Genomic DNA, 14,738 nt, shown 5'->3' on the forward strand with positions numbered 1-14,738 from the left:
ACCGGCTGATTGATGCATGTGCCCTTGTCTTTCGGCTATCAACGCCACCACATGATGCCTGATTAACCTTCCCCCACTTTTAACGTTATTTTCACGAGATTAGTAAAATAACGTCAAAATTAGTGCAATTTTACTTTTGCCCACCCGAGAGTTCACACATATATACATTATATGCGTGCACCGCCAGCAGGGCATAGCTTTCATCTTCTTCTTCTTCTTAATTCAATCAATCAATCATCAATGGCCGAGGTATTGAATCACAATCAAGATTCTCTGCTACACTGTCTTTTATTCCAATTGAATGATTTAAATGCATGTTTTGTATTGTATTTGATCTGGGCTTGTCTTTTCAGATCTAAAGATTCACGATTTGTTCATCTTCCGATTGTTTCTGTATACGATTCGATTTTTAATACGCGCGTTTGATATTTGAGATTGACGGTTTTTGAATTTAGGGTTTGAATAATATGAGAAATGGAATTCGCTCAAATAAATAAATATCGGATATCGGTTAAGGACCGATATTCGAGATATCGGTTATCGCAGTGAGATCGGTGGTATATCGGTTATTTTAATATTATGTAAATTTCATATATATACATTAATTTGTATACTCACTAGTTATTAACAAATTATTAACCTTTTTTACACCTTGCCAAACACTAACAATCGCAGCGAGTAGGAACTGATTAAGACATAAAACATTAATATTGAACACTAAAAATTAATAATTAATACAGCACTGATATTGGGAATATCGGTGATATATCAGTCAAATATCAGTCAATATCGCCGATATTATCGGTACCGATATTTTGACTGACATTTTGACCGATATTTTACCAAGTGATCAATAACCGATATATCACTCATGTATCTATATCGGCGATATCGACTACATAGACGAGCTGTTGAAGCCCTATACAGGTCGTATAGGCTGCAAAAAGCTGTATCTTTGTTTCCTTCGTACACTTGTTAGTGGTATAGGCTTGCACAGATATCATGGGTGGTGTTTGGATATAATGCCCCGTTGATGATTGGAATAAGGCTGATGTAACAACTAAATTTGATGATTATAATCATAGTTTTGAAGAATATTGATCTAGCAACTGAGGTGTTTTGTGTGCAAAAACTTTATATTGTGACATTTGAATTGGATAGTTTTTGGATGTAAACACTTTTGAGTTTGGATATATATTTTTGAATAATTAGTATTTTTTGATTATTTTTAATGTTTTCAGATCGAGTTGAAGACTGCACCAGCTGACTACCGATTCCCAACAACAAACCAAAGCAGGCATTGTTTCACTCGCTATGTAGAGTTTCACAGGTATGTTAATGTTATGTTATGACAGTAATGTATCAGCATTTTTAGTATGCCATATTATTTTAAAGCTCGAGCTCGGCTTGCTTATTACATAATAATAATGAGTTTATATGCATTTATAATTTTTTTATATTTCTTCATAAATTAAGTTTTATATATATCATTTAGTTATTTTATCATAATCTTATATATAATAATAGTTGCTACATAAATGAAAATTTTATATATTAAATAAGCATTATATAAATAATACTTTTGGGCTTGCGACCCTGCTCGGGCTCTATAAGTGAAGCTCATGCTCGTGCTCGTTTATTAAAAAGCTTATTATTAGCCTCGAGCTTGAGCCTGTTTAAGCTCGGCTCAATTCAAAGCTTTAAGCGAGCCGATCTTTGGTAGCTCATGAGCAGCTTGGTTCCGCTATACCCTTATAGGTGGCAGGTCCGATCGAGTTCAACCAGAGCACTTTCCTCTAACATGTTATATATTAAATAATATGCTATATTAATAATCATCTTTTTATTCGAATAAAGTGTTTTATGATGTATCGTTGTATACACATTTGAAAGATACCAAATCAACGTGTTCATAAGTACGTCGGTCGAAATTGCAATCTTTAATTATGATTTTTGATAGCGTTTTTACTTTAAAAAATGCTATGGCTTTTTTTTGTTTTTTTTTTGTTTTTTGTTTTTTAATATTTAAAGCAATATTCATTTTGTTTGAGCACTTAGCTAATTTATGATCAACTGTAGATGTGTTGCAGCAAAGGGCGATGATGCTTCCGAATGCCAGAAGTTTGCTAAATTCTACCGCTCTCTTAGCCCCGGTGAATGGGTGAGCAGTTTGTTAGTTACAATTACAAAAACAATGTCACTGCAATAATAATTTGAAATTTTGGGATGTTGTCACAGGTTGACAGGTGGAATGAGCAGAGGGAGAATGGGATATTTCCGGGCCCGCTGTGATTTCATATGAATGAAAGCTGCTGTGGTGCGAGTTATCGATTGTTTGTTAAAATTTCTCTGCAGTCTTTGTGTTTTCAAGATTGTTTGGTTAATAAGACCGACATTTATTTTTCACAAACGTGATGTTGAATTTTTTTCACCATATTTCTTGGTTGTGTCGGGTTATTTGGGTTTCAAAGATACTGTTCATCGTACCGTTTATTGGTATACTTTTATATTTTGTTAAAAGTTTGTGTGTAAATCAAGTCGAGAGCTTCAAGTGGATGCTTGTACTCGGTTAACCCTTCTCCTCACTCATCTGGTTATTAGTGTTTAGCCACTATTCATGGTTTTTTTTTGTTAGGCCCTTGCTGGTAGAGGTGCAAAAAAGAACCGGCTTGGAAAAGGAGCCTAGTTTTCAACCCGAACTGAACCGCGTTTGGAAGCTGGTTTGGACTAAACGGAATTAGTTGAAATCGGTTTGTAACCCTGTACTTTGAAACCGGTCAAACCTGATATTTTTGAAGGAACATAAACCGGTTTGGATAAAGCTAGATTTGACCATTTTAGATCCAACCGGACCGGTTTGGACAAAACCCGATTGGTGGACCGACCTGGGAATGGGATTGGTCTAGACAGCCATGTTCGGGGGACAAGGTGAGGAATCTTAGGCTAGAGATGGGAAAACTGGTACCAAGCTTTTAAGAAAATTGGGATCGGTACTGGTACGGTGGTACCTGTAGTTACCAAATGTTTGCCTATGATACTGGTAATGAACAGAGCATTTTCAGTACCATACCAAGTTTTTGGGAAATACGGTATAGGTTGATACTGGCATGGTACCAAGCTCATCCCGATCTTAGGCAAATGTTGATTCTTTTCTTTGGGAGGCGGTGAGACTTGGTTCAGAAACGGATAACATTTCTTGGTCATAGTCTGGTGAGTTCTCGGTTAAAAGCTTAAAACTATCGTATTCGACTCCATGTTATTCTTTCGCTTAGAATAATTGGGTACCCAAAAAGGTATGTTTTGGCTTGAAGAACAAAGCTAGAGCGACTTGTCATCGGTAGCACTTGCCAAAAGAAATATCAAATATTAATGTACTCGGTTGTTGTGTTGCACTTTGGTGTAAGGCCCCTTTGTTTCAGGCTTTCAAAATCAAAGACCTGTTACGATTTCACAAAGGCGAGGTTTTTCATGGTATATGCCTTGTTGCGATTTTGTGTTTGTGAAAAAAAACAATAAAAATAAAAAACCTTGTTCTGATTTAAACCTATTTTCTTGAACCGGGAACCAAACACATCCAACCAAGTAACCCCACTAATTCAACATTGCTCCATACAACATAAAACTAAAATGTGACAAACAAACACAAAACTTGCATAAAAACACAAAAAAAAGATTCAACATCTGTAGATCCAAATATATCGAAATAACGCATAAACATTACTTAAAAAAGTGAAGTTCCTTTGCCCTTCTTGTCTCCACCAATCTCAAAATGCTTGCATCTCTACATAAAGCAGCCGAAAACATGATTATTAATAATAAATTAACAGCACAAGTTATTAAAAATAAATATCATTAGAAATAACTTTGACAATTACCTTGATCGGGTGCTGAGAAACATGCTTGCATCCTTGGCATTGCAACCTCAACACAATCTTCTTTGTGGTTTTTGCCTGTTATAAAGCAACTTTATCTAATTACGCTAAGTTTAAAAATTTAAAAGTAAACAAATATAGTGATTTACTTCGAATGAGCCAATTTGAGTAATACTTTAATACTAGGCAGTGAAATACAAGACCTTAAAACAAAATATTTTAATCAAGTGAACTCAGTACACAACCAATTTAAGTAGAAAACCATGATCACATCATAAGCCCTTGTATATCACACAGAGAGAAATCTGGTTATGCGGTTATATAATTCATTTTGCATCATTTCGACACGACCCGAACACAGCATGAAAAATAATCAAGATTTAAATCGGCACACTTGGTCCGCTTAAGAAACGAGCTGTGTTTGAGTTGTGACCTGTTTAATTAAACGATTCATGAGTTCAGGTTAACCTGTTTAGCTAAACAGGCTGTACCGCAATCCCTTTTAGTTAAGCAGGTCAACCGACTTGATTAACACGTTTACAACTTGTAACCACCCGCCAACCATTCAGATAAATGGGTTACACAGATCGTGTTTAGGTTACACAAGTTTAAGTCTGTGTGGGTTAGAACTAAGTTTTTGTCACGAATAAAATACAGTTTTGTGTTCGGGTTGAACGATGCCACCCGCCAACCCGTAACCCATCAACCTGACACGATTGACCCCACTAATAACAAATCGAACCCCACACAGTTAAAATGAAAAACAAGAATCTAAATGTTGACCTTTTTGTGAAAGACTGGCTTGGTTTGACCACCATAACCGGACTGTTTCCTGTCATAACGACGCTTCCCTTGAGCAGCCAAGCTATCTTTTCCTTTCTTGTACTGAGTCACCTTGTGCAAAGTGTGCTTTCTGCACTCCTTGTTCTTGCAGTAAGTCTTCTTAGTCTTTGGAACGTTAACCTGCAAACAAAGATACAATCAGATTTTAAATACATACAGAACCATATATTACAAATGCTAAAACCCTTATAATATGTTAAATATGTAACAGAGGATTATTATAAAGATCTTAAATCCATACAGTACCATCCAGTAATACATTACAAATGCTAAAATCCGTAAAATATGTTACAGACAAGATACAGTACCATTCAGTTAGATGTAACAAATGGCGACTATATTGAACTTTTAAAACAATCACAATATTTATATAAATGTAAAACTATTTATTACTTATATTATAACATAAAGAATTATATAGTAAATGTTACTATTTATAATTACGATATAACTCTTTATTATGTTACATGTATAACTACAAAACTATAAATAAAATAAGTTAACAAATAAAAAAAACCGACTGTTAAATAATAAATGAGCCAAGCCTGATCCAAAAATCCAACAAAAAGAAACCTAACAACAAAACCTAGAGCTAGAACTTAGCAAACCATGCAAGAACACCTAATTTTAAAGCTATTGATACATTGATTTCAGTTACTTCAGAAGCATAAAATGTAACATCAATATGTCTGTAGTTTAAGTCAAACACGTTTCAAACTAAGAAAGAAATAGAAACAAAAACCTAAAATTCAACAACTTTTATATGTAATTTTTTAAATTACATATAAAAGTTCACATAAATACTTCAAAGTTCACTTTATATAATTCAAACATAAAATAAACAAAACAATTCAATTAGAAAACCAACGTCCGAATGCCTTTCAAAAACTAAGGTCCAGTTTTGACCGAGTTTGACCTATACCAATTAATGTCATAACCTGAAACATAACCAGTAAATCGCCAATTACCAACTAATCCTATTTTTACAACACTACTACAATTTAAGAAAACTGAAAATTAGGGGTGCAAATGAGCCAAGCTGCACGTGAGCTACTCGAGATCAATCAAGCAGAGCTTAAACAAGCACAAGCCTAAAAGTAAGCTTGTTCAATAAAAGAGCCATAGCCAGAGCCTGAGCTTCACTTATCAAGCTTCAACCGGTTAGCAAGCCTAAACGAGCCTGTCATTTATATAATTTTAATTAACTAATATATTAGTAATTATATATTTAATAATTAATATATATATATATAAACTAATTAATGAAAAGTAAACGAGCTTTAAAAATAGAAATCGAAATGAGCCGAGCTCGAGCTCTGTGTAAGTTCGAGGTCGGGCTTGGCATGCTTGCACCCCTAAAGAAACTATGCAATAACACCTATTTCTAAAACTAAACCTAGCTTATTTCAATTACTTTAATAGCATATAATAACCTAAATCAAAACCTATATAGATCGATACAGAGCGTAAAATGCATATGCCACTGAAGTGAGTTTACCATGCCCGAAGATCGCCAATTAACTCAACTGCCGGATGAGAGGTAAGAACCAGGGTTTGGTGAATGTATAGGTTATATTGAGATAAAAGGCTTTGTTTAGTGATGTTGTTTTGGGCCAAAAGGCCCATTGTATGATGATAATATGGCCCATTTGTGAGTTTTTACATTTTTCATTTTTCATCAAACGAAATTTGATATTAGTTGTTTAAATGCGGGTTTTTTCTAATATGCGGTTCTGGGTATACTAATACCCTATTTTCATGCACGACTCGGCCTTTTTAAGGGGACTCATTTTTTAGTATTTTCGGTATTTTCCAATCATTTTTTAAAGGGTTGTACTTTTTTGAAGAATTAATACAACTAATAAAACCATTAGTGTCTCTTCAATTAATATAACTAATCAAACTAAAATAATTAAATAAATATAAAGAATTCTTCTATTTATGTAATTAAATAAATATAAAGAATCCCTCAATAGGTGGACCGCTAGGGGCTCCGTCCGTCCGGACTCGTGGTCGGCTCGGGCTACCTTTAGCCATTGGGGGCCGCGTACGGAGTACCCGGCGTTACTTAGTTGGTTCTTCCAAAAAAACTTATATATCTCCATCTTGATTTTTTTATCCTACATAAATACAATTTATTAATAAACTATAATTTCTTTCAACTTAATATATCAATATCCAACAACATGTAATTTTCTTTATAACTAGCAATACATAACTTTTCTAAATTAATACACCTACACCAACTAACACATACCTACATCATGATGAATAATACAAAATAAAATATCCTACACACGTTTGTATTATAATATAAAAAATATATACAACCTACATGCCTACGAAAAAACATATAACCGCATAAGAAAACATATAACTTACACAACAAGCAAGATACATATGTAATTTAGCATCAACATATATATATATATATATATATATATATATATATATAAAAGGTTGGCTTGAATGGTTTCGATGGCATCACGCAGGTACGGCGTGGAATGGCTGTCATGCAAAGGGTTCATTTGAACATCGCCCCGCTTAAACCCCTGCTTTACGGCCATCGTGTTGGTCACGTGGTGGAGATGCAATTCTTTTTTGTTTTTGGTTTTTTTTTTTTGCTGGTTTATTCGCTCTGTCAATTTACCTCCCTCTCTCTTTCTCTCTCTGATTTTGTGAGGAAGAAGTGGGAAGTAGACGGTGGATTGGTGATGGTTGGGAGGTAGGCAGTGGTAGTTGAGAGATATAGTGTGAAGATGAAGTTGAAGTATAGGGCTTTTTTGGTAGGAAATGATAGAATGGAGGGGGAATGTAATGGACGAAGAAATTAAATAGATTATTATCATTCTTTTGTCTTGTTTGGTTAACCTATGGGAATAGAATGAATCATTACTTTAGGTTGTTTGGTAGGAAAAAAAACTCACAAGAATGAACTACAAATGACAAAGATACATACCTCAAAATAAATAAAATAAATAAAATTAACAAAGCAGAAAAATGGCAATGGCAACGGTGGCGGTGGCGGTGGTGGTGACATTGCTGGAGACAATGAAGGTGGTGGTACATGGTGGCGGTTATGTGGTGGTGGTGGCGCAACGTTGATGGTGGTGGTGGTGGTCAGATGGTGGTGACTACAAAAAAGTGACCATTAGAGACTAAATTATAAAGGACTGATATTTCAGTCTCGAATACATAGTATATGGGACTAATTTATTAGCCACTAATGATATAGGGACTGATTTTTGTGTGACTAATGTTTGTAGCTGATAATCAGTCTCTAATGCTTTGACACCTTATCTAAAACCAAATTTCAGTCCCAAATGTGTTTAGGAAATAAAAGGTTTTCACAAAAACTTATTTGTGACTGAATTCTAGTCCCAAATATGTAATGAAAAATTACTCAAATGTATTGCGACTGATCATGAGTCTCTAACATAGAAGAAACATATTAGATATTGGAATAAATTATTAGGGAAAGGCTTTTCAATCTTAAATACTTGGTATCCGGAACTGATTTTTGGTTGCCGGTAGTTTTGGGGACTGATCTTACGCAACACATTTTAGTGACTAATAATCCATCACTAATAACTAGACACCTTATCTAAGACTAAATTTTAGTCTCAAATATATTCTTTTATAATGAAAAAATGGGGCAGGTATTTACGAGTCTAACTTTCAGTCTCTAATTTAGAGGGAATATAACGGAGACTGAATAGCAGCCTTAACACTTTCAAAACATGATAAATTAGGGACCTGTATTCAGTCTTGAATGACTTTTTGTTTTAAAAATGATCAGTAACTAATTCTCAATCTCCAATTATATTACACAAATCAATCTTTTGATGGGAAGTATCCGGGGCATAAATCAGTTTTTTATCATAACTTTTTCACAACATTATTTTGTACTGATATTTAGTCGATGTGTACGAAAGAACTTGGGACTCGTATTCTAATGTTCCTTTTTACCAAAATTAAAATTTAATTAAATCAGTGGCGGATCTAGATCAAAATTTCAGGAGTAACGTTTATTTTTTTTTATCATATTTCATGCAATATAAATGGATTTTTTTTACCATATTTCATAAAATAACCGCATTTTTTTGTCGTATTTCATACAATAACCGAAATTTTTTCTTACCATATCTCATATAATAAATTTTTTAGCTTGGTGTTGGATCAATATCATCATTTTCTTGGAATTTTCATTTAAAAAGTTTGCTAATAAGATTTTATTATTTCATCTTCCAAGTTTCCTAATTTTAATAAACTAATAATCAATTTCAATTTACACATAAACCTAAATATCTAATCAATTCCAATTAGATATAAACCCAAATTCCTTATCAATTCTAGTTTCCAGTTTACATTATCCATATATCCAATAAACTATAATCAATCATTCAAATATTTAATTACCCATAAACAATTCCAAGTTAACAATTTATATAAACAAAATTAACAATTATAATTCTAGATAAGAGTAGAAGAACACCTAAATTGAATAAGTAGAAGTCGAACTGTAGAAGAGGGACTGAGGGAGCATCGGGCGTCGCCTACTCGGCTGTAGGGTGGAGGTCCGATGACCAAAGGAGGGCAACAGAGGCTCGGGGAAGCGTAGGGTGGAAGCAGGAGCTGAATGAAATTTGATTTGTTGAATGCTGATGTCGACCTAAACCGAGCGTCCAAGAATTAGTGAACAACGAATAATTTTTTGTTTGAGCATTAACTTGATTGGACTTTAATTGATTTTAGCTTTTAATTTGGATGGACTTTATACAAATATAGGTAACGTTATATTTTTTCAGGGGTAACGAAATACGAAAACCTACCAAAAAATTAATAAATATGCACTACCGACGAAAAGTTAAGGGGTAACGAAAGCTGCCCCTAGCTAAAAGCTAGGTGTGCCCCTGAATTAAATCCCATTCCATACCATTCCATACCAAAAGTGATGCATTGGTGCTGTGAGCATTTGGTTCTTCTCTTAAACAATGAATGTAGCTGGGTTCGATTCCCGTTTCATTCACCTACACTCTAGCATCCATTTTGAGTCTTTTAATGCTTGCTAGTTTTTATCTTTATTTTAATCGTGATAAATATTATTTACTTATTTGAAACTTTATTATTTAAATAAGACAAAATTGCAAAAGACGTCCTTTACGTTTGGTCGTTTTTTCAGTGTTCATCCTTTAGCAAACTTAATAACAAAAAATATTATTTATGTTTAAAAAATCTATCAAGTTTTGTTCTTTAACCTTAACTCAGTTTTCTTGTTAAATCCAGTTATGTGTTAGGCACATGAGGATAATTTTGTAAACTTATGATTTAATAATAATTAAACCTAAAAACATTTAAATTTAACAAAGATAAAATAAAATATTTCTCTCTCTCTCTCAGTTTTTTTTCCTTTGAACACAGATTGTTTCATCCATCCAACCAACCATCACTTGTACTATCACCAACCAAACAACCACCAAACCTGCCGCCGCCTCCACCCACCACCACTGCTACCACTCACCACCTGTCGCCTTCTTTTGTAGCTCTAACAAATTACAAACCCTAAATCCACAATCAACACCGACTTTAGGCCTGACCACCACCGCATAGCCAGTAACCATTACCACCATCGCCGGTAACCATTACCACCAACCCTCTCTTATCTCTCTGTCTACTCAAATCGGCCTTGTTTTCGTCGTCGGCTAGGGTCTATGCTTCATCTTCATCTTCTACAACTAGTTGCCCCATCTTCAAGTCAACCGAGTTTTAGGTCGATTGGAGTAAACAGAGAGGAAGATGATAGAGGAACTTCAAATCCCCGATGACACAGTCCAGATTTACGGATTGGGAGTTTTCTTTAGGGAGAAATAATTGCAATTTTGGGGTTTTTTAGAGTGATAGAGAGAGAAGCACATGTGATTTGCGGTTGTCGCTGGAGTTTGGGGCCGAAATACAGGAACGGTGGTGGTGTCGGAGAATATAAGAATGGTGGTGGCAACGGTATAGTTCAAAAGGGGGTTGTAGGCGGTGGTGGCTATGGTGATGCATTTCAGAAATCAGAGATGAAGGAGATGGAGAGAGAGAGAATAGGGTAGGGGATTTAAATATATTAATGTTTTTATTAAATAAATTGTAAAATTACAATATTAGCCTCATGTGCCTTGCACATGTCTAGATTTAACGAGAAAAAATAACTGGGTTAGTGTCAAAGAACGTAACGTGAAAGGAATATAAAACATAATGTATGCCTTTTGCTATTTCTTTCATTGAAGGACGTCTAATGAAAATCAGGTTAAACATAAAGGATGTCTTTTGTCATTTTGTCTTTAAATAATAATCGGTTTTCATCATATTTATTGATTAATTATATACTTACTTTATGATCTTTTCGGAGGTGGTCTGTCTAGCTTCTTGCTATGGCCAATAGTTATTTGTATCGTTGTTTTTTCTTAATAGATATCTTCATTTGTCTTTTCAAAAAATAAAATTTACTTTCTTCCTATTTTTTCGTTCACAAGTATAATATTTAGTATTTTTATAAAAGGGTGCAAAAAATAAAATGATGAAAAAATTATTGTGTCTTTTTGTTTATCATTGTGTTTCGTTTTTATTTGCATAATTGATTATATCTTTTTTCCTTAACATTGTGTCTTTTTTTCTTGATATTGTGTTATATTACTCAACATTGTGTTATCTTTTGTTCGACATTGTATTTTATTTTGCAATCTATTGGTATTTTTTAGTTATAATTGTGTCTTTTGTTGATTTTCGTTATGTGTCGATCTCAGCATTATGTCTTTTCGTCGTCGTTTTTTTTCTTGAACGAGAATGACGGAGGAAACATTTGAGTTTTTAATTTTTTTTTATTTTATTTATATTTTGAGTTATGATTTTTTTATGATTGCTTTTGGAATTTTTTATTGAGGGTTTTTGTGTAGTCACAAATCCTCATCACACTTCCCTTTTTTTTTGTTTTCCTTTGTATTTTAACCTTTCCCTTAGTTTTAAAGCATTTTGTATTTATTAAAGAGGAAGGTTAACATACAAATTAAATTAACGTGCTAAATATGAGAATCAAGTAATGTAATTATATTTACAACTAGTGTAATTACACTATTCTGTAATTGCACTATACTATAATTACACTATGTTGATATATATATATATATATATAGGCTAAGTATAAAATGAAAACCCACTTGAGTTATGAAAACTCTAGAAACCCATTCTCAACCACATATTTTTAATTAATGTTTAAATCTTGTGGTCCACAATTAAAGTGAATAAAAAATGTAAATATAAATATAACTTTTTCTCTCTTCTGAAAACATATATAAAAATTAGTAAAAAAATGTTAAAAAATAGCAAAACATTTTTTTTTATGTTTCGATGTTTTGTATTAAATGTTACAACATATATTACATGTAACAAAAAAAAACGATGTTACATAGGGTTTTTGTGGGTTTTCACAACTCAAATGGGTTTTCATTTTAACCTTACCCTATATATATATATATATATATATATATATATATATATATATATATATATATTCCTATATTCACATTTAAAATATGAATTTGTGTGGAAAATATATTAATGAGCTATAATAATCTACATAAATTCATTTTAAATTCTAAAATTTACCATTTTAACAAATTTTCATAACATAATATTCATAAATAATTGATTTTTAAAATTTTTTATTGATATTTTTAGCTTATAGTGAAATAATATTTTTAATTCTACTATAATTTAAATATATGATGTCGAGCTTGGGTATCTCTAAATTACAATTGTGTATTTAGTTTACGTGTATTTATTTTGAACATAATATGATATATTACGATATGTCCATTAAAAGATATCAAAAGTCAACACATATGATGCACTAAGACATGTATAATGTTTTAGGATTGATACGGTACTGGTGTTTTTCTAAATTTTTGTCTACCAAGCATTTTCGGACCTTATATTTGGTCTTGATGCCGACAACAATGTCGTTCATGCTCCTCGAGTCTATTCTCTTCTATGTTAGAATCGGACACGACAAGCAAATGGGTTATATTTATTAGATAATTCTTAAAAGTAAAATATATTAACATATACTATATCTTGACGTTATACTCTATATAATTACTAGGTTAGAGCCCGTGTTTCACACGGGTGAAAAATATAATAAAAATAAAAAATTGTTATATGTTATACATTAATTATAAGTGAATTAACAATATATCATTTAGAAGTTAAGAAATTCAACACAATAACTACTTAAGTGGAGTTGGTAAGCATCTTTAGTTGAAACATGAGGTCTTGGGTTCGCGACTTGTATCACACAATAATTTATTTTTCAAAATTTTACAAAGATAAAATAGGAAACTGCTCACATGGCACCTATGTGGAAGCCCTAGAGTGATGCCATGTGAAAAAATCATGTTACTTTAATATATAGTTAGATTAGATGTTTTTATTAAATAAAGAAAAAATTATAATTTTTGTCCTTTTAAATTAGCTACATTATAGAATGGGTCCTTTTCGAAAATGAGTTTCACTTTTTATCTTTTATTCGCATGTTTTGCTCGGTTTTTGTCCTTTACACTAATGCTCATCCAAAAACTCATTTAAGTCTCACCATGTGCCATACACATTAGGGTAATTTGGTTATTTAATCTAATAGATCTATTTATGTCATTTAATAAAAATAAAGTAAATTAAACGAATTAAATATATATATATATATATATATAGACTCTTCTTGAGTAACCAGATCCACCACCATGCCACAACCTCAACCACCAACCACCGCCACCTGCCAAAATCAACCACTAAACACCATCACTGCCTCCACTATTCCACCCTTAATCATCCCTGACCCACCGCCGTCGGCACCACAATCGAAGAACACATCATGGCAGATTTAGCCATAACTAAAATCAGGATTTAAGCCCCGATCCAATTAATAATAATCTACCCATGAAAAGTAAAACGACGCCGTGCAGTCTGTGTTAGCTGTCGTGGTTTCAAATGTCTAATATCAAAATCAATTCATGCATCTGACCATTAACTTAGCTTAGGATTTCAAACCATGTCTCCTCGGATCACCATATTCCTCTTAATCTTCTAACAAATAAACATGGCCAACATTAACAATCATGATCACACGCTCACTCCAATACCTTAGCTTGGATTTAGGTCGGGTGGGTTCGATTTCCATGGCTTGGATTTAAGCCCCGGTGAACTGAAAGAGGGTCGAATGTTGCTCCTCTATTGGTTCTATAAGTTGTGATGGTGTCTAGGGTTGAGTGGAGAAGGAAGATGAGGGGTTGAGTTTAGTAGGAAGATGGGGATGAAGAAAGATATTTTATTGATTTTATATATTAGGTTTCTTTAATAATAAATTTATAGGTAAAATGACAAAAACACCCTCATGTGCACGGCACATGAGGAGACTTAATAGAGAATGCGGATGACCGTTGGTGTAAAAGATAAAAACCGAGTGAAACATGCGAATAAAGGATAAAAAGTGAAACTCATTTTTGAAAATGACCCATTCCATAATTTAGCTAATTCAAAATGACAAAAATTGTAATTTTTTCTTAAATAAAATTATACTATCATGTTTCATTCCAAAGACAACCACTAGCTTGGTGTAATGGCAAAAATGTATAACTTACAACTAAGTGGGCTCTAATTTCACTTAAGACGTGATGTAAAAAAAAACAACTTTTACCCGTTAAAGAAAAAAAATTGTTTAATTCCAAAGATTAATTAACATGCGTTTTTCTAAAAAACTTAAATTTCCCACCATTAATGATTAGAAAATCAAATCTCCCTCTTCCTTCCTTCATTCTTGACGGTTCTCAAATTCAATTGGACGGTATTTGACACAACGATTGACACCCATCACGCTTATGTTTTTTTGTTATTTACTGTTTCAATCTACATCCATATTGTCGTGTTTGTTTTCAACAAACGAAAAGGACCTCGTGTTTTCTTTTCGTATACAGAACTTGGCGGCAAGCA

The 14,738-nt window shown here is 33.0% G+C and overlaps 2 protein-coding genes across 2 annotated transcripts; one reads left to right on the top strand and one right to left on the bottom strand.

The window, feature by feature from the left end:
- Positions 1 to 240: 240 nt before the first annotated feature.
- On the top strand, positions 241 to 2,556 carry LOC143539842 (cytochrome c oxidase subunit 6b-3-like). Its single transcript, XM_077033042.1, has 4 exons — positions 241 to 249; positions 1,242 to 1,330; positions 2,080 to 2,161; positions 2,239 to 2,556. The coding sequence occupies exons 1-4, from the start codon at positions 241 to 243 to the stop codon at positions 2,290 to 2,292; spliced, it is 234 nt and encodes a 77-aa protein (XP_076889157.1). The 3' UTR covers positions 2,293 to 2,556.
- A 1,036-nt stretch (positions 2,557 to 3,592) lies between these two features.
- On the bottom strand, positions 3,593 to 4,853 carry LOC143539855 (large ribosomal subunit protein eL42-like; the record flags this gene model as incomplete). Its single annotated transcript, XM_077033053.1, has 3 exons — positions 3,593 to 3,781; positions 3,876 to 3,950; positions 4,656 to 4,853. Coding segments are annotated over 3 exons (333 nt in total), but the record flags the coding sequence as incomplete, so codon positions are not given.
- Between the last annotated feature and the right edge of the window lie 9,885 nt (positions 4,854 to 14,738).

This window comes from Bidens hawaiensis, unplaced genomic scaffold (assembly GCF_021521415.1).
Source record: "Bidens hawaiensis isolate Kalapana, Puna unplaced genomic scaffold, B.hawaiensis_p1.1 tig00012076_1, whole genome shotgun sequence".
Classification (NCBI taxonomy): domain Eukaryota; kingdom Viridiplantae; phylum Streptophyta; class Magnoliopsida; order Asterales; family Asteraceae; genus Bidens; species Bidens hawaiensis.

Excerpts from the sequence above, each read along its gene's own strand:
- LOC143539842 (XM_077033042.1), top strand. Across the intron at positions 1,331-2,079 it reads CGCTATGTAGAGTTTCACAG|ATGTGTTGCAGCAAAGGGCG; the intron begins GTATGTTAATGT and ends GATCAACTGTAG. Across the intron at positions 2,162-2,238 it reads CTCTTAGCCCCGGTGAATGG|GTTGACAGGTGGAATGAGCA; the intron begins GTGAGCAGTTTG and ends ATGTTGTCACAG.